This window comes from Anas platyrhynchos, chromosome 8 (assembly GCF_047663525.1).
Source record: "Anas platyrhynchos isolate ZD024472 breed Pekin duck chromosome 8, IASCAAS_PekinDuck_T2T, whole genome shotgun sequence".
Classification (NCBI taxonomy): Eukaryota; Metazoa; Chordata; class Aves; order Anseriformes; family Anatidae; genus Anas; species Anas platyrhynchos.
The window spans coordinates 16,375,868-16,399,846 of record NC_092594.1 but is presented as its reverse complement, the minus strand read 5'-3'; the positions used below and the strand labels follow the sequence as shown (position 1 = coordinate 16,399,846).

General features: G+C 41.0%; 1 protein-coding gene across 4 annotated transcripts in view; it reads left to right on the top strand.

Annotated features, from left to right (window-relative positions):
- MTA1 (metastasis associated 1) overlaps nt 1-23,979 on the top strand; it is an 81,581-nt gene that overhangs the window by 27,223 nt on the left and 30,379 nt on the right. For all 4 annotated transcript variants that reach the window (XM_038183072.2, XM_038183073.2, XM_038183071.2 and 1 more), the window contains exons 5-11: nt 32-95; nt 5,780-5,897; nt 7,421-7,523; nt 10,921-11,020; nt 12,449-12,637; nt 13,753-13,827; nt 21,957-22,015. In XM_038183072.2, coding sequence (XP_038039000.1) covers nt 32-95; nt 5,780-5,897; nt 7,421-7,523; nt 10,921-11,020; nt 12,449-12,637; nt 13,753-13,827; nt 21,957-22,015 — 708 coding nt within the window. The remainder of the gene's footprint in view (nt 1-31; nt 96-5,779; nt 5,898-7,420; nt 7,524-10,920; nt 11,021-12,448; nt 12,638-13,752; nt 13,828-21,956; nt 22,016-23,979) is intronic.

Sequence of the window (23,979 nt, the reverse complement as noted above, 5' to 3'; positions counted from 1 at the left end):
GATTTTCATAAAATATGTTTCTCTTTTTTAGAGGCAAATGCAGCGTTACTCTGTTAAATGAGACAGAATCCCTTAAATCATATCTGGAACGGGAGGTATGAACCAATTTTGTGAATTGTCAAGCTTGAACACTTTATTTTGGCACAATTTAGGATTGGTGGCTTTTCACAATTTTTTAAAAAAGATGGTTCTTCATTTCTGAGCATGCCAGGCATTGGTAGTGGGAAGCATCAAGCTCAATACAGTTTTCATTCTGATGTAAAGCTTTGTGTTTCTAGCAGGCCAGACATCCCTGTGACAAGTAAGCTGTATCTGCTCCTGTTAAGGGAACCCTTCTTGTTCATCAGCCTGGCAGTCTGAAAGTTCAAAGCGAAGGCTCATGCCCCCAGGCTAGGCAGGGTGGGAGATGAAGTAACTGTAGAAGAGGGAGCAAGCCAGCAAACTGTGTTTTTATGTATTAGCTTTCTCCTGAAATCTTACATATTTATGTTAATATGGTTTAAGCCTGATCTCACCTCAGATCTCTGAGGAGCTTAGCTCCCAGTTTTCTGAGCTCACTGTTGAAAATATTTACTCGTAATCCTCTAATTTGCCACTACAGATGTTTAGATCCTTGAAAAACTACTTGTCAGTTCACTTCTGACTCCTGCAGAAATTTTAGCAATCTGGCTCTTTAAGAGTGCCTCAAATCATCACTTGCAAGTGAATTGTCTTGCTGTTAATCACTATTCAGAATTGAAATTTGGGGTTTACTTTTTCTGGTGTTTTGTGATTTTAAAAATTACAATTGCAATCCTTTATTAATATCTTTATATATCTTTAAATGTGGCCAGGCCTCTGGCTGCTCTGGGTTATGCGGTCTCGGAATTTGACAATATGAAGGCTTTATTTTTGGAGATCAGCAGCAGTTTTGCTCTTAAACTTTTACTAACAACTAGTAAACAATTTCAGTGTATTATTATTTGAATAAATCTGCAAGCATTATATTTGGATTTGAAAACATTTAAATGTTATACAAGAGAGGAAATCTTGTAATTGGAAACAGTAGGGTAACGGTCATTAACTGGCCTTTATGAAACAAGAGGAAAACAGCTTTATTTTTTTGTTTTGGAAGGAGCATATTGCAGTCTGTCTCATAATTGGGTTTTATTTAAGTGTATTTTTAACTTTCTTTAGTATTTATTTAAATGTAAGATTAATTTTAATCCAATGCTCCAGTTTAAGAGAATTTTAAACAAAGCGTAGGGATTAAATAGTCAGGCTTCTCTTTGGAATGTGAAACCAAAAACATGTCGAGTGTGCTCCGGGCTGCCAAATGGCAGCGCATCAAACAAGGGCTGTTGTATTCAGAAATGCTTGTCACCAGCAAGCAGCCGAGGATATGCCCATTTGAAAGCAAAAGTTAATCAAATTGAAATTAGTTTTAGATTTACCAGTACCCACCCTTTAAATAGCATTCCTTCACAGTTGCTCCCCAAACGTTTTTATTAGCAGCGATTTTACAGGTAGGTGCCTTGAGAAGGGAACTGCCTGCCTCTACTCATGCAAGTGCTTGGTTGCAGATGTAGGAATAGAAAGGGATCTTGTTTTCATCCTTTTGAACTCTCAGAATGCAAGATGAGTGATGCAGGTTATTTTTAAACCGAGCAGGCACTTAGAGATTTCACAGAATGAGAGAGTTCCCTGAATGTGTCCTGTCACTTAGCACAGTATTTTGCCGTGGTGCAAACTAACTTGGACAGATGGTAAAGAAATTAAAAGCTCAGGAACAGAAATGTGCTTGGGTGGAGGGTAAAGAGATTAAAAAAAGGAGGTACTTGTTGCCGGGTGAATTCCTAGCACTGGATGGTGTTGTTTTGAACTGTTGTTTCTACTTTTTTTTCCTTCCTGTTTTTAATCCTCTGCTTTCAGTGTGCTTTTATTTTTTTTTGTATTTTTAATGTGGCTTCTGTCAGTAAAGCATAAGCAGTTCTAGGGAATCTGTCATTTGATTTCTTGTATATTATGACCACCGAAAGTAGGTTTTTGGCCCAAGGCTGTCTTCATTGAAGAAGGTTAAACATGCAGACAGGAATTTTTCGGGAGATAGTAAGCATAGCAAAATTACATTTGTGTTATCTGTTTTTTCATCCTTCCACTCTCTTTCTCTGTCATGCTCCTCACGAAGATTGCACCATTAATTCAGGGAGGGGCAGAAAGGCGACCAGCACCGACTTCTTTACTCTGCCTGGCAAAAGTGGGTTTGTGCAGAATTGAGGAACAGGAGGAAAAAGGGTAAAAAGCAACAAAATACTTGAATTTTGTGCAGAGACTGGGTTCTTGAGGAGATCTAGAGAATGGCATGACCACTTAGGGCAAAAGCATTAAATTTCCCTATTCTGCAGGATACTATTTTATATGTACCACTTATTTTACTGCGCTGCTAGGATACCTCCATGCACTTGTGTGAATTTTGCCTGCTGGGTAGATATCTGGCATTTCTGTTTCTTTTGGTACCCCCTAAAAATAAAGCGCTGTATAATTAAACTTACCCCCTCCGCCCCCTTCACCCCAACTGACTTCACGAGGGTAAGTTTGCAAGCTGTAATAAACTAACCACTCTTTCTGTGCTGTACTTTCACTTTGAGCCTTTTTTTCCAGTGTTTCTGCAGTTGGTGGCTTTGGTTCTTGGCTATAGCTAATGGTAGCTCCGGGGCTTGGGTAGGGAGGCTCTGAGCATATGTGTCTGTATAACAGTTTGGAGAAGCAGAAAGCCACGGTTTAATTTTAACTCTTGGCAGGTCACTTTATTTTTTCCCAAACATGTTGAATGTTTTCTGGGATCTGAAATTAAAACAGAAAGCCCTTCTTTTTCTTGACTGCTGCAAGCTCGACACACAGCAGTTTTGACAGCTAGAATGAGCACGGAGGGTTTGGAAGAGCCGTGTTGTTTTGTAGTGAATATCACTTCGTGAAACTGTGCTGAAAAATCTCACGTTTGTATCACGTAGTGGTGATCGAGAGCTCACCTATACTCTAGTCCATACAGGAATCTGCTCTGCTCCTTGGGCTGTAGTTTGTGTTGGCATTAAACTTAGTAATGTTTTCAAAAATCCCCCCAGATTAGTGTGAGCTGAATTTCATGTTTCTGTGGAGGAAGATGGTAGTGGTATTGCACTACTTTTAGGGATTGCATTGTTTTGTATTCACATTTCTGCCCCTAAACTTCCATCTTCTCTCTCTTGGAGAGGCTCCAGCTGGGCAGAAGAGACCAGAGACTTGAACTTCTTTATTTTGTAGAGAACTGCCGCTTGCCTTCCCTTGCCTCTGCTTCCCAGAAAAGGGTGGAGGAAGAATGGCAAACAGAAGTGTGCAGCCTGTTCCTTTTTTTTTTTTTTTGTTCATTGAGTGATTGTCCTTAGTCTGCTAAATGCACAGCAGTAATACACAGAAGAGAAGCATTAGGGCATGTCACAGTCTGTAATATTTTTGGAGAAAACCCCTCCACGATGAATGATTTTTCCTGGCCAACAAAGGTTGCATTAAGAAATCTCTTGCAGAGTCTGGTCTTCCTCGGAGCCCCCCGTGTTATTATACTACAGGCTGGGTTTGTGCATTTGCTGGGCAATGTGCCTGAAAAGCATTCATGTCTCACTGCATGTACTTTGTCTTACAATTAGGTGTTTTGGAGCTGGAACGAATAAAACACTGTTTAAAAGGTGAAAGCTTGCAAGACGAAACCTTTTCCTACGTTTTGTTTATGCGACAATATATCTTCAGTATTGTAATACCTTGAGCTCTGCATGTATCAGGGAGCAAGAGACCCAAATTTCTTTACCCAGCTGTAATATAAATGATTTTTTTTTCTACTCTGAAGCTCCCTTCTGATGTTAGGTTGATGTAAATTGACCTTGGTTCCTGTGGGAACAGGAATCAATTCTGTCAAGAATATTATTGATTTAGGATGCAACTGAATCTCCCAAAATAGAACCCTTCCAGTTCACTTAACTGGGTGTTAGGGCAGCATTTTGCCAGGTGTTAGCTATGACTTTTATCCTGTTGTTGTAACACAACATGAGATTGTTCCTGCCCTTTTGCTGTGGGCAAATAGCACATTTTCAGATAAAGAAGATCAGTGCAAATTCCAGTCTTTCCTCTAGTACTGTGCTCTTGTACTGGTGCTACCTTTTTGTGCATATCCCCCCAGTTCACTTTCTTAAATTCTATAATTGCATGGTGGATGCTTCACATGTAAAACAAACAAAAAACAACACACCATGGGAGACCTTACCCATGTAACATCAGTCTTAGATTAATGTGTGCAATTTGCAGGGCTGGGAAAACAAACCTAATATGTACCTTTGAATCTCTAGCCCATGGAGTATTTGCCATGTACCGGTAAAATTCACAGTGATTCTTCCTTTTTTTTTTTTCTTTCTATGGGACTCTGTTTTCCCTTGCCACCTCTTCGTGAGTATGAACAGAGCTTAGAACTGATGCCGGCTTTGTCCTAATTTCTGTTGCATGCTGTTGACACGTACAAATGTAGGGAAGGAGAAAATGAGGTGAACGTGAAATGAGATGTACTTAAACAGGGTGCCTGCTATTTACACGGAAATAAAGGGAAAGGGAAAATGAGCCAGAAACCCGAGATGTGAAAAATGGTGCATGCTGTGTTTCTGTTCAGAAACACTTCTCTTTCCTGGTGATGTTGTTACTGTGGATGGAGATCTTGATAGGTTTGTTATTCCGTGTCCTAACAGAGCTCTCTTCTTGCCTCATATCCCGTGCTCCATACTTGGTCTCTAATTTGTCACTCAGTAGCTATATCTAAGTACTTATCTGTGCAGAAAAGTTTAATTACTTACACCGTGTAGTTAAAATTGTGGCTGTTTTCTTCCTCCCCCCGGCAGGACATTCTCATTCTGGTGTGACTTTTTGCTTTAATTGTATGTGCTTCCCCAGGTGATGGAAGCCAAGCAGCTCTTTTAGCCTTTTTCTCATCTACTGGAGCAAAAGCAACAAATTAATGTATTACCACCTGCAGCTAGTTGCTGCTGCTGCCAGATCTGCTTCCCATCGCCCAATAACCAGCAGAAGGACAGATGGCAATTTATGCTTAAGTGGGGGCAGGCAACAGGTTGGTCAGCAGTGCATCCCTGCCACAAGGGAAGACGACCACATCCCCGTCTTTATTAGCAAGAGAGCAGGGAGCAGGCAGGGGGCAGGGATTTCCACCTCTGCTCGTTGCTTGCACAACCACTTCTGGAGTGCTGTGCCCAGTGTGGGTGCTCCCAGTGCTGCTTCTGGTCCAGCAGAGGATAAGGAGGTGGTTTGGGGCTTGATTCCTCTTTGGGATGCTGTGTTGGTGGAGCTGCAACACTCAGCAGTTAGGCTTTAGCCTGTAGAGATAACTCACTGGCATCTAATTAGTGCCATTTTGATGAACAGGAAAGTGCAGTTGCACGTCCTACACCAGCTGGTATTACCAAAAATTACCTTCTGGCCCTCCTGAACCCTGCTTGTGCAAGATGAGCCATGTTTGCTTCAACTGCAAGGAGTGTATACTGGGGGAGCTTCTGTTGTATGGGAGAGTTGTTACAGTACAGAAGAAAGAGGCAAATTTTAAAGTTGGGTTTTAAAACTGGTGGTTCATTTATTGCTTGTTCACCCAATTTTAAAATCTATATATAGCTAGTAAGAACAAACTTGCCATGTAAAAGCTTGCTACTATGTATGCAATGCTAAAAATAAAAGTTAATAATACTCTTTTATTTTTTTTCTTTTGTTTTATTTTTAGGATTTCTTCTTCTATTCACTAGTATACGATCCTCAACAAAAGACCCTACTCGCTGATAAAGGAGAAATTCGAGTCGGAAACAGATACCAGGCAGATATAACAGACTTATTAAAAGAGGGTAATTTCCATCATTTCTTTAAATTCTCCAGAGGCCACGTTGACTGCGGCCACTTCTACATGTATGTGCATGGCCCCTAGGGGAGATGGAGGCTTCTACCACCAGGTCATGCGTACCCCGATGGCCTGGCTTGGTAGTGACTGAAGCTGCTGCCCACTGAATGCAGTTAATTATGTCTCAAACCAGTCTTTAAGTGGGCATTTGTCCAAATCATAAAAGTTGTTGAAACAAATTGAATTAATTGGCTCTCTCGGAGCTTGCACTCGTGTTATTAAGAGACTCCAGAATTTCCATGGGAAGCGCATGTTTCCAGCACATCTGTAAAGCCTTTGTGTTTTTAATCAAGCCTCACTTCCTTGCGTGAGCCCCTCCCAAATTATTGCCAATTAAATGCTGTCTCCCCTCATCAATTTGCCCATTATTGCCGGGTGCCTTTTCCTCAGAGCCCCCTCCCCATCCAGCGGTGTTGGCTGCCAGCCTCAATTTCTCACCTGCAGAGCAGGCAGGAGGAGGAATTTGGCTCTGCCACTGTGTGCAACCTCAGGCAGCCCTGCAGAAGGAGCACGAGGACCCCAGCCTAGGAAGAGGAGCCAGCAGAAGTGACTGTTAGTGGTTACAGTATGATGGTAGCTTCAGGCTGATCCTCGCACTGCCTTCCAGATCCAGAAGTGGGTGGAAAAACGTTTCTGCAGAGACAGGTCCTCCTGGGAGAGCAGGTGTTGGAAGAGGCTTTGCCAAAGCGTGCAGGCAGAGATAGAAAAGCACCGAGGCCCTTCAGTCTCTGCTTTGGAGTTCTGCTGATAGTGTTAGGCTAATGTTAGAACAGGCAAACAAATTGGTCAGGACTCTTGTTTAATTTGTCTGTGGTATTTATTCAGCAGCTGGGGTAGCCTCCTAAGTGAGGATGAACTAATTTGAAAGGCATTTTCTTCCCTCAGCAGGCCAACACAGGGATTCAGAGAAGGATAATCTCCAGATGTTTGAAAAGGAGCGCAAAAAAAAAAAAAGCTCAATCGCTCCTGTATTTTTCCATGGTATTTGGGTTTGTGTAGGGTCAGAATAAAAAGAAGCAGGAGGATCTGATGCCACGATTTACCCATTAGAAAGCAGCTGATGCAGATTGAACCAGCTACTCATTGCCTGCTCAGAGCAGCCAGGAGCGTGTTTGTTTTTCTGGAACTGCTGCAAGGTAGAGGAGAAAGAAGAGAAGCTGGGGAGGAGGCTGAAGAGGGGCTGGCTAGTTTGAAGAAGACTCTACTCTGTTTCCCACTATTTGTGGCCTTTGAAACTAGTTCTGCACCTGATTGCCTCCTTCAGATGAGCTGGGTAGCTGTGTCTGTCAGGCTGGAATTGTCACAGCCAAATGGATGAATGACATTGTCACTGAGAAGTGTTAGGCAGAATATGTGAGATGGGCTGTCAGTTAAATTAATAAATTACTATTAAGTTTATATACAAGATCAGGAAAGTATTTTTATTCCAAAACAGCCATACTGAGCGTTTCTAACTTGTTTTTCAAACAGGTGAGGACGATGGAAGAGATCAGTCAAAACTTGAAACAAAAGTTTGGGAAGCCTTTAACCCACTAGTAGACAAGCAGATAGACCAGTTCTTGGTGGTAGCACGGTAAGAGCAATTTACCTCTTCTTTGAATAAGTAAATTTTAATAACACTTATATTCCAAGCACTTTTGTGTTCTTTTTGCTTTACTAAGATGAATACTGGTTTGGTTGCATGATTCATGGGTTTCATTTTGAAGCGATGGACATGTTACATACGTGCCTTGCTGGGAACTGCATGACTTCAGGAACTCAGAATTACAATTTTTACTTTCTCAAAGTTAAACACTTACATAAAATCAAAAGTATTTTATGTAAAAACTGTCTTGTAATTGGTGAGGGTTTTCAAATGGGGCAAGTGTGCAGAAGGTGTAGTCAACTGGATTCTTGACAGATCATTACTGTGTCTATTTTCTCTCCTTTTCAAACCCAGTTACATTTCAACATGCAATGATAGCAAAGATGTTTGGTAAAGCATTTTTGATGGTGTAGATGTTTTCTAATGCCTCAATTCCAGTAGGTAGGCAGAATAAAGTAAAACCCTGCAAATCTGTACAGATGGTGAAATTCATGCTTCTGTTTAAGCCCAAGGCAATCCTCGTCCATTAATGTTTTTTTTTAAATGCTCATGAAATTTTTCAGTACTGTGCAGTGGTATAAACAGAAGCCTGTACCAAAACTTAGGCTCTTGCAGCAACTGGTGACTGAGTAATTCTAAAAATATAAATAAAAAGGGCAATGCTCTCCAAACTCTGTCTTTTAGGTAAGTTTGTAAGATTGTGGTAGGCATGGGAGTAAAGTGGTGTGAGTAGACAGACGGTTGGACTTCCTGGTGTTCGTAGTATCGAATAGTTTGCTATTAGATAGGAAAGGGGTATGTAAGGTTACAATCTGTTAGTATTTGGCTTGCTGCTCTTGACAGCATGCTGATGGAGCATGGTGTGTGACAGAGCCTGACTTGCAGGGCAGCCTGCCACAGCCAAGGGTTTTAACCCTAGAAAATGGAGTTAAGCCTACATTTCAGGTGCTCTCTTGGATCTGACTCTGGTGCTGTCAGACATCTACTTCTTGGTTTTTACCCTCTTGAATATTCTTGCTCATGAATGTTCTGAAATTCCCCGAGCGTGGCATTGGTGTGTACGTAGTGGGTAAGGTAATGGGATGTCTCCTGAGGAGGTAACATGAGAGCTTGTGCATGAGAATTTGTCTGGACGGGGCCCTCTAGTTCTGACGGGAGCTGTTGAATGATGCAACAAGGGTGTGTTTATGAAATGGCAGTAAATGTTTTCAACATGTTGAATGATACAAGCTCAGGGAAATACTGAAAGAAAAAAAAAAGGATTGAGGAAAATCAAGGAGCTGGTGAAATGTGTTTTAAGAAATCAAGAAATGTGTATACTCAGAAATATGCAACGGTATTGATTTTTCTATGTACTTTGGAGATGAAACTTGCTATTATTATGAACTTCTGCCAAAAGTTTTAAAAACAGCTACTCTGAATTGCAGCACTTCAAAACCTTTGTGTGGGTGTTTGGGCCTTGCCTGAAGGTCCAATAACGGGGAGCTGAGAATGGAAGTAGGTTGGTTAAGATGGAAAAATGTTAATTGCTGTCCAGATTGAAGAAAATCTGACAGTTCAGATTCTATCAGTACATTTTTGTCTTTAGTTAAGCACGTAGTTTTTGTTGTCTAGACTTTTTTTTTAAGGTTCATAAAATCTTTAGTGTTATGTCTACACTAAGGAATCACCATAAAATTGAAGCTCTTGAAGTTTCACTGTTCTGCTTACACAATACGTTGCTGTTTCCCTTGACCTGTGCCAACAGTAAATTCAAACTTGCTGAACTAAGTGATTTATGGGCAGCAGATTAATTCTACTTAATCAGATGGACATAGGGAAATGGATGAAAGTGGGGAGAGGATAATCTCCACCAGCAGCGCTGGAACAGGCGGATGAAGGAGCAATGGGGAGAGCTGGAATGATTCCAGCAAAGGGTATTCCAGCTTCTTGACAAGCCTGCAGTTTCACAGTTGCTTCTAATCAAGTGAAGTACAAGATACCAACAACATCAACAACAACAAGCTCGTTTGCTGGGCTGCTTTTCAGCAGTGTTAATTTAAATTTGCCACTTGGCCATGCAGTTCTGGTGTTAGGAGGTCCCAGAAGGAAGGCAGAGGGTAGAATTGCCCCTGTGGATGGGGCTTTGGACTTGGCTCGGTTTAGAGTGGCTGCAGAGCTGCTTTGTGGTGGTGCTTTCCACCTCGTGCAGGCTTTTGGTGGTGCTGCTGTTTTTAGTAGTTCTGGCCGTTCGCTGCTGCCTGCTCGGTTTGCTGAGAGCTGCTGGAGGCTGCCTGCTGCAGAGTTGCTGAACAGATCAGCACAAAGATTGCTTCTGCCCAGAATCAGCAAAGTGATCCAGCAGATAATTAGGTACACACACACGTTCTGGAGATGGGGAATCCATGAAGCAGGGACGGGGATGAGTGAGTAGGAGGCTGGGGAGGAGGTGAGCTGTGAGTGTGCACCAAAACCTGGGCGAGGGAGGCAGCTTTGGCTTTGGGCCAAACTCCATTATTTGACAGACTCCTGCCTAAGTATTTACCTTTCCTTCTCTAATGCACTGCTTGGCACTGGAGTTTTTCCCCCTGTGCACTCAAACTAGTCTGGGGAAGCAATCCGAGTGGGGGGAAAAATGGATTTTTTTGTTGTTGTAGCTGCTCAGAGGAGTTCAGCTCTAGTTCACTGTGCAAAAGCCTTCCCAACTGTGTGCCACGATAAGCATCGAGGGCAGAGGGAATTACTGGAACCAATGTTCCTGTTAAAGATTTCTCCAGCTCATTTCTTTAGGGATAAAATGAGGAGCGTGGGAATTGTGGCCTAACGAGCAGGAGCGGCTGGCATTGGGAAGTATTTGAGAATTGCTATATTCCTACACAGTCTACATAATGTATGTACTTACAGCATTACACTATGTTGTAAAATGAAGACTATTTTAATTTTTTGAGACTTAGAAAAGTGATTGTTACTGTGTTTTTTTTCTCTCTGTTTTGTCTTGGCATCTGTCTCCATACTTTAAGACAATGTAGCACTCCTCATGCCATTGTGGAAAAGATTTTGTGCCATTCATAAAGCTCACTTGCGATCAGTTTCTGTTAAACCTTGATTCAGAGGTCTGCGCTGAGACATAGGGGATAAGATGGTTCAAAACTCCCCGTTTGTGATCTTCAAGTCTCGTTGTTTTCTTTCCTAAGCACCCGTGGTCACATGAAGCAAGTACAGTAAAGCGTCTCTAATAACAAACCACATTTGAAGAGGCTGGTCTCTGGCTCGGAACTAGCGCCAAACCACGTAATCTTTTTACTGAGAAAAACGGAGTCTGCTGATCTCAAAAAGCGTTGGTTGGGTGTTGATATTTATGCTTGCTTTGCCTGCAAAGTTAATGCTCCATTTTAATTTCTTTCAGGTCTGTTGGTACATTTGCCCGAGCCCTGGATTGCAGTAGTTCTGTCAGACAGCCAAGTTTACACATGAGTGCTGCAGCAGCCTCTAGGGATATCACATTGGTAAGATTTTTAAGAGGACCTTCGGTTATTGAGAGATGTAAAATAATTCACCTCAGCAATAACAGTTGGCAAAAGCAGAGGGACAGATGGACTGTAATTGTGGCCTGCTGTGAACCAGATCTTGTCTTTGTAAAGGAATTCTTTATTTACATATGAAGTAACTTTTTTTTCTGGCTTTGTGCCTTTTATGATCCATCATGGTTAACTCTTGATTTTTTTTTTATTTTTTTTTTAATTAAAATTTTTTGACCATGCTTCATAGCACATCTCTTGCTTGGGCTTAGTAGCGGTCTTGAAAAGAATGCACGTGATTATCTGCCTGCCTGCAGTGCCGTAGTGCCAGAATGCCACCCCTTATCGCTTCCCCAACTGCCACTGGTGTCCTTGGGCAAACTTGTCCCGGGGGGAAAAATTTGTGGTCAGATAAGAAATTTCAGTTGATCAAGTTCTTTCCTTTGAGCTTCATTTTTGTCTACCTAAGGAGTGGTGATGTTGTTGTTAATATTTTAAAATTATAAAGGATTCTGAATAGGTAAGAGGAAAGGGAAAAGTTAAATTTCTATGCTAGAGAGAGTTCAATAGAAATGTGAATAAAATTTATGAAGTCTCCAGAGTACTGTTATCAAAGCCTCACCTCATAACTGAGTAATGTGAAATCGTATGTAGAACAACTTCTAGGATAAAACATTGGAGATTGATTATGCTTGTGCACAAAACTCTGGTATGATGAGAGGCAAGTGGCATCCTGATTTAAAACTGCAGAAATCAAGAAATAAAGCCAAGCTTTCATTTACTAATGCCAATTCCTCACTCTCAACGTGTTTTTATCCCTTGTAAATCACAAGTCTCAGACAGTCGTAGCTCAGCTTTCTGAGGGATAATTGCTCATGGGGGAAACTCTTCCTACTCAGCTCTGATACGTGACTCAAATCCTTTTTGGGATTTGTGACCTTTGGGACAAGTGTGTGTTTAAATATTCGTTTTTATATATAATTCTTGTGGATTATTTTCTTTGTGGACTAAGAAAGTGCATGGATAACTTGATGAAAAAACACGCCCTCGACCTCTGTCGTTATGCTCCATCTGTTGATGATGTCTAACAGGGCTGCTTAGTCCTGGTGAGTGGGGCTTTCTCCCCTACATTTTCTTAACAGCAGTGCTACAGCGTTGGTGCTGGGTAGTAGATAAGGTAGCAGTTATTCAGATGCAGATGCTCACGTTCCAAAAATCGCTCTGTTGTTAGTGAGCATTGGACCTGTACAATGACAATTATCACGAGTCTCAGATTGAAACAAGTTTTTATTGCATGTAGAATACAGCACCCTCAAATCTCACTGCATGGTTTGTGTTACTGCTGGTTCATTGCTAAGCATTTTTCACCCTGAATTCTTGTCCTAATGTTTGTTTTTCTCTTTTACGACCATGTAGTTCCATGCGATGGACACTTTGCACAAAAATGTCTATGACATTTCCAAGGCGATCTCTGCGCTTGTGCCACAAGGTGGGCCAGTCCTGTGCAGAGATGAAATGGAGGAGTGGTCTGCTTCGGAGGCAAACCTCTTTGAGGAAGCACTAGAAAAATATGGAAAAGATTTCACTGACATTCAGCAAGATTTTGTAAGTAGAACGGGGGCCCACATGGTGCGACTGGGTCTGATCAGTGGCAGAGCTGGTTTACAGCTTGTCTAAACAGAGTTGGTTTTCTTCATATTGAGGAGGAGGGCTTTGAACTGGAGCATGTGCCTTGCAGTGAATTGGGGAGAGGCAGACCTCGTACTGAAGACAGCCTGCTGTACAATCAGAATTTCAAATCACTGATGATAGATTTTCCTTCAGAGATGTTCATTTAAAATAGCCTGCTCCAGTACCGCTGGGAGAAGATTTGGGAAAGTGTTGTGACAGCCTGGCTACTGTAGATTAATTTGTGTTTGAAAGAGTATTGAGCCTTCCAAAAAATGAAAATTTAGTTGCTTTTACATTATTTCAAAAAAGGCCCTGTGAAAGTCTTAAAAAAGAATCTTGGGCGTTCGCAGAATCACAGAATTTCTAGGGGAAGTGTCCTGTAGTTCGGCCGAGTCTCCACCCTAGGTGTTCAGCCTGCAGTTTGAATGGAGCACTGTAAAGAGAGCCAAGTTTCACTGTATCACGCCTCGAGTCCTCAGAACAAAGCGAGTAGTGTCAGCGCTGCCTGTCCCGTGCTCTAATCTTTTAGATGGAGGGACTTGGAAGCAGCACAACGCTCTGTGGTCCTGCTGAAAGCCTTGTGCTTTTCATGCAGAGAACAGCTGGCACGGCACATTTCTGTTAGTAGTTATTAATTTATTATTTTTATGGGCCGGCTACATAGAAGCGGAGAAAATGGGAGCTGTGATAACTGGTTCTTGCTTGAGCCTTTGCTCAAGCAGCAGGACTGTCTCAGCTAGTGGGCTCCCTTCCACATTGTGCCTCTTGAATGGTTTACTGTGGAGCCAATGCAGCATCAAGGTTTACCTGTAATCTGCTCTGTTTCTACAGTGAAAGCACTGTTTTTTTTGAAAGGCCATGTAATTTATCATGGGGCCCATGTGCATCTAACGTCCTTAGGAGATAACAGGCACTGTCTGGTTTTTTGCTAGCAGGGTTAGTAGTTGCAAACTCTGCTTTAAGCTGTCTGTCACAGGAATCCCGTGAATTTCAGTGAGGCTGTGTGCCAGCTCCCTGCAATGACTGTTGCTTTTCCTTTATGTCCTTAGCTCCCATGGAAGTCCTTAACAAGCATAATAGAATATTACTATATGTGGAAAACGACAGACAGATACGTTCAGCAGGTAAGAGTCAGAATCACCTCTCTCATTCCAAGAGAAGCTGTTTTACTTGCCACTGAAACCAAGCAGTTGCTTTGTTCTTCTTTGTGGGGTTCAGCCTTTCTTATAGGTGGATTCCGTAATCATATGAAGCACCAAATAATCTCTTGTCACTAAATTCATCAGCCATTCTGTAGATAAATACTTGTGGCGTTGGCATTTATGTGTTTTTTTCATGTTTGCTGCTACTTGGAGCTTTCAAATGTCTGTTTTGGAATTCAATAGCTTGAGGAAGAGTATACAGTTAATCTCTGCCAGTAACTCAGTTCAAGGTCAGCAGTAATTTCAGTTTTAGCTTTTTATGGGGGAGTGGGCAGTTGCTGTACAACAGGCAATCATCAGTATCCCCCACCTCTGCTTGTCCATGACTTTGAATGCAGATGCACGGAATCTCCCCCGTGGAAGCGCTGTAAGTAGAGTGTTTGGGAAGCATTGATGGCTCAAATTCCCAGACTCATTATACTTGAGAATCAACTTTGGACTAGTGTTTACAGTCATTTTTATCTCCTACTTGTTTAAATACAAAGGCTGCTTGGTACCTTAAATAATGAAAGCACAATGCAAGAAGCATGCAAAATGTTTTAGAATATCGGTTACTGAAAAATACTTATAATATTTAACAGAAAAATTAATTAAAAGGGAGAAATACATAATGTATTTTTTATGGTAATTATCGGTATAATGTTTAGGCATCTATTTAAAGTATTACAAAAAGTGTAGGCTCAGAAATGTCCTGCCTTGACTTGCTTCATTAGATACTCAGCCTATGATAAAGATTTAGTGCCCGGGGCATTGACCAGTATTTGGCATGTACTTGGCCACCAAGGTCTGCGGTGCGATCTTTTGATTGCAATACTGCTTAAATTACAGAGGGCGACTCAGGACAAATCAGAATACTTTTTGAATTAATTCTGTATTACCTTTTTTTTTTTTTTTTTTTTTTTTTTTTTTTTTTTTAAATAATACTAAGCAGCATTAATAGTTGCATCCTCATTCCTTCCTATATTTTCCAAGTTCATTACTGGATGGAAATTTTTCCTTCTGATGAGGAAATGCTTGGTAGGAAAGTGGGACAGTGATAGAAGCTGTTGTGGTGGAGAAAAAATGTACAGTGAGTGCTGCTGTATGGTCTGACTGTAGCCATTTAGGAGACAAGAGCTGAGTGTACTCAACCTGTCCTGTACTCAGTATTTGCACTGAGATGAATCAATTAGTCTTCTCCTTCTGTGCATCTTTTATCTCACCTCTCTTCTTGTAAAGATAAAAATCCATCTAGCAATGTGCTAGGTATTGGAAAAGGTAAGGAAAGTTATTTTATCTGATAGGGAAAACTAGAATCTTAAATAGACTGTTGCATGAAATATCACCCCTGTGCAGTCAAACCAGCAAGCAGTAGTAGGATTTAGGAACGGTTAGAGGCAAAAGATGATACACTTACATCTTTGAAGTTTCTGTTTCGGCACATCTCAAGGTATGTAACTGTGTGGGGGCTGAGAAACAAGAGGTTGAGAGCAGGTTTTGTGGTGCCCACTCTTGGATACCGTGGGAGACAGGTTAGTATTGTGGTCCGGGTGTTTGCTTTCAGCCCTGGGGGCTCTGGAGGGTTAGGGGCACGGTGGGTGGTAGTTTGCAGCAGTAAGATCAAGGTCTTGAGATGCTGCTTCCAGTCGTAGACAACAGAGAAAAAGTAAACGTTTTGTGGAAAGAGAGACTGCGACAGAAATGGTGCTTTCCCTAGGAAGTAGTTAAGTTCTTTTGCTCTTTCCACTTTTATGAACTTTCTTATTATAAAGGCAAAACTGCAGAGGGGATAGTTGCATAAAAAGCTTCATTTGTTCTTGCAGCAATAACGTAACGCCCCCACACACAGTTTGTTATATTGTTTTGCTGTATTCTTATGCAGTGAGTTTTCTGTAATGGTGATAATGTTGTACCTCACGTGTGCTGCCCAGCAGCGTACCACGGAGTGGGACTTGGGGAAAACTTCCAATTAGAGGCTGTGCACTTAGGAGAGAGCATGAGCATAAGCTGAACAGGTAGAAATTGCAGAACAGAGATATCACATCAATTAAGTTTGAACTGAGCTGAAGACCTCATCTCAAATTCCCAGATTGTACAAGCAAATAATACTATTAAACATTTATAAAATGCCTGGGAGAGCTATCTATATATAACCACCAAGAAAGCATAGGACGTTGTATTTGAAATAATGGTGCATTGCATTTATTTTTTACTTGGTGTGCCCTAAGTCTTAGACAAAGCACATCCCTCACCATTTTTTCCATCTGTTTCTTCGGTGTTTTGCCTGTGCGAATTCTCTCCTTAGCCTAATACCACAAAATGGTTCTGGGGCTAACAGCATTTTCATACTTCAGATATTGAAAACATGCAAAGTAAGGCTATGACAAGTGTGTATCCTGAGTTGTTTCACTTTCAGTTGTCCTCCTTTTAAGGGGATGATTAAAGTACCTTTAAGTCCATATGTTACTGTCTTAAAACCACAACAAACCAGAAAACTTAACTTGCTCATTCTTGTAGACTCTTTGGCTGAATGCACTTAAAAACATCTACTTAGACCGTCTATTTTTGTGAATTATACAAGTTCATAATGAAAGTTTTGTCACAAGCAAACTGCTTGTTTTGAAAACCAGTTAGTGGGAACTGTTTACTTCCCTCTGTATTTCCTTTGAGATTTTCTTGGAGCAAGAAAGCACTCTGTTGTAATCCTGAAGAAGAATCTATCTGTTTCTGGACTTCGAGGAAGCTAAATTGCGAGCTGACTTTCACAAAAGACCTCTTCTCAGAACTGAACAGTAAGGGTAGTGCAGAGCCCTGTGCAAGCCTAAACCAAGAATTCCAGTCATCAGAACAATCTGGACATAAATAGCAGAAGGTGTGCAGGCATACACAAGTGTTTGTGCTTGTATGGAGGGGAAAAAGAAGGCCTGATGCTTGGTATTCCTACTTAATATAGCACTTCCTTGTTTTGTGGTAGGATAATGTGAGATGGATGCAAAATGACCTCTTTTGGAGCATGTTCTTGGATCTCTTACACAGTGATTTGGCTTGAACTCCACCTTACTTCCGACACTTATCAGCGTTAACTAGAAGTTCAGTCACTTCAAGAGGAGGTCAAACCCTCCAAGCAGAGACTTGCTAGAAGGAATAATTCTCCTGCAGTGTCAGCACAGAAATCATGGTCTGATGCATGGTCCTGAACTTATGTCCAAAGTGATCCCCAAAGCTGTCCTTTCAGAGTTGTCCTGAAGAAAATGAGGGAAAGGTCAAATTCCAAATTCAGTGTCCCATATCTTGTTTGAATTTTTTTTTTTTTTTTTTTTTTTTGAGACAGATTTCATGTGTCAACTCACAAGAGCGTATATTTCTGATTTGGACAGGCTTGAAATCGCATCCACTGGCTAACTGCTGGTGGTGGCTTTCCCCAGCAATTCCAAAGCTCTTTAGAAGTTCTTTGATGTTGGGGCATGCCTGTGTTTTCATTCAAAATGAAATCTGTGTTTTTATGCAGTTTCGTGTTCCAGGATGATTTTTGTTTTTTTAAAATTTAAGTGCTTCTGCTGTTTTGTGTATCAGGAGGGGAAGTCTTGAAACCTTTAAAGCATACCACTCTCCAGCTGTTGATGCACTTCAGAATTGCTCAGGGCATGGCAGTGGCAAATTTGAATTAGTTGTATGTGTTTTTTAGAGTTAGACTTCACTTTTACTTTTTCATTTGTGCTTGAGGAGCATGAAACTTCGAAGAGAAAAATCAAGCATTACAAATTTCTACTCTTTTTGTTACATGGAAGTCCCATTTTAAAATTGCAGCATGTCAAAGATGAATTAGGAGGAAGAGACAGAATCAGTTTTAAGGTATGCACGGTGTTGGAAAAACAAGGTAAAGGAGAAAGTAATGGAGAAAGTGCAAGTGCCATTAAATATGACTGCATGGGGTAGGGAGCGCAAAGGGTGGAGCTCTGGGTAAGTCTTGATGCAGTTAGATAACATCTTTATGAAGGAAAGCTAACCTTTGTACCTAGCCAAGAGCCGTGTGTGACATCTTAACGTACCAGCCTTCATAAAGTACCATGTGCTAGGAAAATAGAAATAACATCAAAGAAATGCTTTTCCACAGACGTAGGACGTGTTATCCCAAAACACCTCCTAGTAAGCCTACAGTAACATGGAACTATGGCAGTTCTGGCAAGCAAGTGACAGAGGCTGTAGGTACTGCATGCCAGTGCTGAGATGTGTTGCAGGAGCTCAGGCAGCTGGAAGCACTTCTGCCAACTGCATCGTGGACTAATTGCCTCCCCACTGCCTCCTGGCAGCACTTGGTGTGTGTGCTCAGAGGTGTTTTGGGGGGCAGGAAAGCAGTGTGAAAGTTTTCCCCTAAATCCAGAAAGCGCAAGTTTGAGGCTATTCTTCTTTCCCAGCATGAACCGAAAGAAGCTAAGTATTAGAGGGTATCTGAGCTGCCCCTGCACCATCTACCAACCCAACTCTTGCATTGTGCACCTTGAAATATCTCTTGCATTCCTAGGTTTCTTCTCTTATTTTCTCTTTATAAGCCATTCACTATTTAGAAAATTTCCACAAATGTTTCTTTGCTGTGGTGCGCCACGTTTTAAGACTCTTTCAAACTCCAGAATGAAAGATGTTAAATCCAGGGAGAGGCTACGTGATGGACAGGTGTTTGCAACAACTTGAATGTACAGGATTTTAAAGTATTTTAATCCCTTGGTCTCTGTGGGATTAAAAAAAAAAAAAGTTGGTAACATCTCCCTGTTATAGATAGGGAAAATATGAGGTAAGTATGAGGATATACTTAAGATATGCATTTATAAATAACTCACAGAGACAAAAGATTTCATTTAGGCCAAGCTTCTAGAAGAAGATACAAATGCTCGGGGTGTTGTTTTTTTTGTGGATGAGAACATTCATAACTACATCCAGCAGCATTAAGAATTTATAGCATAAATATGCTTCAGGCACAGATCAATTGGTAACTGGCAAAGGACCTAGCAAAGCACTTCTCTGTGAAGGGACTGTGCTGAAGTTGTGTGGGACTACGTGTCGGGCACCTTTCCTTGTACCTTCTGTTTTCAGTCACTGTCAGAATAGGAAGCTCCTGAGATCTGCTCTATTGATTCTCCACGGCCACAAATGCTTAGTGCAAAACCAGCCTTGTCTTAGCCCCAGTACATTGTGGAACCTTCTGGTATCCTGCTCTGTAATAAAGGTAGGACATCTCGTATGGCTTGTGCCTCGATCTCGAGGCAGCTGTAGGAGATAAAGGGGGCATTGCCAGGCCCAGGTGACCTGTGGCATTTATTAGCTTAGATCTTGCACCACGTTCATCAGTCATCAGCAAAATCTGGTGTGAGGTTAGCATTCATCACTGCTTTACGAAAATGTTGCTTAACAAGCTAAATTAACCATGCCTCCGAGGCAAATGACTTCAGATTGTGGATATCAGAATATTTCAGCTGCTGGATATGCTTTGTGTTTGCGTGGAGCTTTTCTGCTCGGAGATTTCCAAGACTGTCACAACATAATGTCTGTAGATAGCGCCCTTGGGAGCTTTTGTCAAGAACACTGCAGCTATTTTCCCCCCAACAATTTCCATTAGATATCTAGTGGAAATTTCAAAAACAAAACAAAAGAGTTCTCTACCAGTGCAAGTTCCCTGAATTTCCTGCTTTGGCCTCAGGGAAATATGATTCTTGTACAAGGTTCATCAAGCAGTATTTGAGATATTTATCAGCACCTGATGGTAGACTTCCTTGTAATTCCTGGGGAGGACAGGAGCAGAAGGCTTGTTTTCCAGTCCAGGCTAAGCATGGAGCTGCCTTCAGCTCCTGAAGATGACCATGCATCTCGTTGAAGGAGGATTTGGGATATCCGTTGAAGGATACTATTTGGGATGGTATCTCTCTGGAAGTTAATGAAGGGTTTCTGGTGCTATTGGAGAGCCACTTATTTGCACGGCCCCTGTTGATGCCTAGATAAAACAACTTGACGAAGGCGTTTTGAAAATGCCCAGCTCGGAATTTCTGGACTCTATATGGAGCCTCTGTATTGTTGATTGCTCCAAGGCTGCAGGATTGATAAGTATCGGCTCCATGAGGTCTGTTTGGGCTTTCTCAAGGACAGCTTTGGGGTAGCTGTCTGTGCCTGAGACCAGATTTAGCAGAAGCAACCAACCTGGGAAGCAAGAAGTCTGCTTTTGGATGCATCTTTCTGAAGGCATACTCACGGTCTCTGAATACCTTCCAATAGCTGTTTGTTTTTCTCAGTCCTTGTTCTCTTGTCTGACACCTTCATTCTTTGATTTCTAAGATGGATTGACTATTATTTGCTGGAAAAGGTAAGAGGGAATTCTTCAGGAGCCTCAAGAGTTTAGGTGAGAAACTGTCAGGCTGTCAAATGGAGAACTGTTGCTTAAGACTGCCCCTCTGATCAAAGGGAGCTTCATGCATACTGGAAGCTTTTACTTCATTGTTTTTTATGTGTCCATAGTGTCCCTGTAAAGAGAAAATGTATAGTCCTATTTTTTTTCAGTGAACAGCCTCAAGGCATTTTTTTCCTCAAGGAAAATAACTAAAGCAAAAGTCAGTATCTGCATAGAAATAAAAAGTACAAAAAGTGTAAGAAATCTGAAAAAAGTTAAACTAATCTGTTTGCCTAGGATATGTGTAAAATCCCCAGCAAACACTGCATTGCTGGTTTGTCTGGAGAGCATCATCATTACTGTCTGCAGGCTGCTGGTACTGACATGGATGTTGAAGGGCGTGGACCCTGCTTCAGCAGGAGAGGCATAGATGCCTCCAGAGGTTTCTTTCATCCTAAATTCATTTAATTTGTGTAATAAAGAAAAAATTTGAACGTTCGAATGTCTCTATAAAAAAAAAAAAAAAGGGAAGGTTTGAGTAATAAAAGGAATTCTTGGCCAGTTAGTAAAGCTCCTGCTAGTTGTCTTCCTCCTGTGCCATGTTCGGAAAGGAAAGGAGCTGTATGGTTCTGGGGGAATTGCTCCTCTACGTCCCATTGGAAGGACCCTCTAATCTACCTATTCCAGGAGTGTGGATGGAAGTTAATGCTGGGTTTTATCAAAATAAGGCCATGTAGAGACAAAATTGTGTACCCATGCTCTGAAAGGCTACTTTTTGTGCATGTTTTTCACTGAACATCTTCCTTAATACCTCCTGGGAAAGGTGTACACACACATATATATACGTATATTATATCTATATGTACATATAATTTATTTTCTTTTACAAGGAGCTGATTGGAGTTGACCTCTCCCTTTTCATCCCCTTAATGTTCTTTGTTACCTGGCCCCTGAGATTTGTGCCTGGGGTTATTTCCTTTTGTCTGCAAGGGAGATGATCAAGTAGTTTTTGTCTACCTGGAGCCTTTCACCTTTAGAAATTGCAAATGTATGGCTTGCCCATGGACGATGTTTAGTGTGAGGTGATTACCTACCGTAATTAACAAATCTATTGGGTGTTGCTGTGTCCGTTTTTAGTTAAGCTTGTAGGCTTTTTAAGTTTTAAAGAAAATCTCCAGTGTGAGCCAGTTTTCAATCAGTTAAAAAAAAAAAAAGAAAAGAAAAAGAAGAGCTATTAGCAAAACAAAGTCTTCCTTCAAACTCTTTAAGTTGTTTCAGATATTGGGGAAGAACGATGAAGGTGTTTTGCTGTCCTTGTTACTATCCAGTTGTTGCATATTATCAAAGAGGACAAGCACAGGCTGATATGTTGGATCTTTCTCTGCAGGGGAAGATAAAGGGTTATGGGGCAAACAGTGTATGAATTTGTATTGGAATGAATGGGAATAAAAAAAAAGTCTAAATAGTAGTTTTGTAATCTCGTTAACTTCTTCAAAGTGCTGTGTCTGTAGTCATTTACTACCCACAATTGTTTTCAGAGTATTTTTTCCTGTCGGAAAAGGATAGCTGCTCAGTGAAATAAAAAAAACGTACTTGTTTGTTAACAAGTGCCAAAGTTTTCACAGGTGACTCTACTCCCAGGTAAAATAGCCCTTATTTTCTTTTTATTCTAACTTTTTTTCTGTTTTTCTTTTTAAAGAAACGATTGAAAGCAGCAGAAGCAGAAAGCAAGCTAAAACAAGTGTATATACCCAACTAGTAAGTATCTTTCTGTATTGTTTTGTGTTTTATTTCATTAGAGGGTCTGGTGTAGCAGTTTCCATGGCCTGCCAGTATTATATATTAGCTTTAATTATATAATGAGAGACATAGTTGAACAAACAATGTCAGAGAATTACTAAATTAGGTTACCAATATAATGAGCCTTCTGCTGATGCTTAAATAGGCTTGAATTCCTTTTTATTTTAGCTGAGTTAATGCTAAGCACCCAGATGCTAATAAACAAGTTGGAGTCCTGTGGAAGACAACACGATTGCTGTTGTATTTCAAAGCTGCCTGGAACAAAGCAGCACTCCTCCCAGTATGCCTGTGCTGCTGCTTAGGAGCGTACAAAAGACAAAGCTGCTCCCACAAGCTGACCTGCTGCTTCTGGAGCACAGGGTATTTCCTCCACGGGTAGCTGAGGGCGTTCCTGGTTAGGATGCTGCTGTGCTGTCACGTTGCTCGTTTCCTTCGTACTGTATAGTGTTGCCACCCTGAAGCAGTCAGTACTTATCGTCTGATTTTTATTTTTATACAGAAGGTGAGTGGTAGCAGGTCATTATGGTCATGCATAAAAGGGTAGCTAATTAACTCTTTAATAGTAATTCATCTGGTTTTCTTAATTATTGTCATCAGTGGAGCATGAATGCATAGTTGTTTCCTAATGTCATACACACACATATTATATATTAATTGTTAGTAAACCATGCTTCTTCACTTGTGTTCCCTCTGCTTAACCCAGTCAGTTTTTGTTGCAATGTGGAACTCAAATCTCCCCAGCCTTTCCTCTTTTCATCTTTCATTTCCAGACATGTTCCCATGTTCCTAATAACTCCTTTCCTCTTATTTATTTTCAAATATTTAGGAAGGTCTACTATGTATTCCTGTTAATTAAGGCAAAATGAAGTCTTAACATGTTTAGCTTGCAAGATGGTCTCTTACTTCTTGTGAAAATACAGGATCCTAGGTTTCTTTTTTGCCTCTCTTTTAACTGAAATGTATCAATATATCTCACGTGAATTTACCGAAAATTAGATGTAAGATCCAGTGTGAAGCCAAATAGATTTCTTGTCATGCGATTTTTCAACAGTATTGCCTTTTATGGAGGGTGTTACTGTGCAGGGGGACTCTGGACACCAAATTAAACATGAATTCAAAATGTGATAAGCCTGTAAAGCAACAGCTAGCGTAATTTAGACTGCAAATGCAAAAGGATATTGCAGATGACAAAGCCTGGTAGTCTTCCTGCTGCTCTTGGATTATAATGTGTGTAGGTAGGGCTTTGTATTTGAAAGGTTACAGTGCTCACTTGATAATGACTGTCTGGAGTGGTATCTTATCCCTCCACCCTGTATCTCAGCAAGATAATTCTTGTTGCTATCTAGCGAATGTAATCAAATCAGCAGCTTACCTCTCTGCTTCAGGAAAAGTCTCTCTCTACCTGTGTGCCTGCTATTTTTGTCTCTGGCATTGATTTCCAGCCACGGCTGATTTTGTGAGTGTTGTACCTTAACTCGCATGTTAATTGACAAAACGGGCGTCAGATTTATCTCCTTCTTCAATATCCTTTTGTACGTATCAGGAGAAGTAGCAGTTGTGCACCTGACAATCGCACATGAATGCTTCTGCTGCTTTTTTTTTCCTATTAAAACCTGTAAATGTGGCAACAGTTACGCATTTCTAACATTTGGGATTATTCCTACATGAATTTCAGTCCAGGATCCGGCACACAGGGAACGCATTGCATCTGCATTACCTTGTGACCTAGAAAAAGATTATATTCTTGGCTTGTAAAAGCAATACACAGTGTAAGGATCTAAATATCAATGTTATTGATTAGTCCTTATCGTGTTACTGAGCTCATTCCTGTTTTGAGGCTTGAACCATAATGATCCAGTTGTGACAAGCTACATCAAGTAATTTATTTTGGAGGTGACATGACCTGTGCAGAAGCATATCAG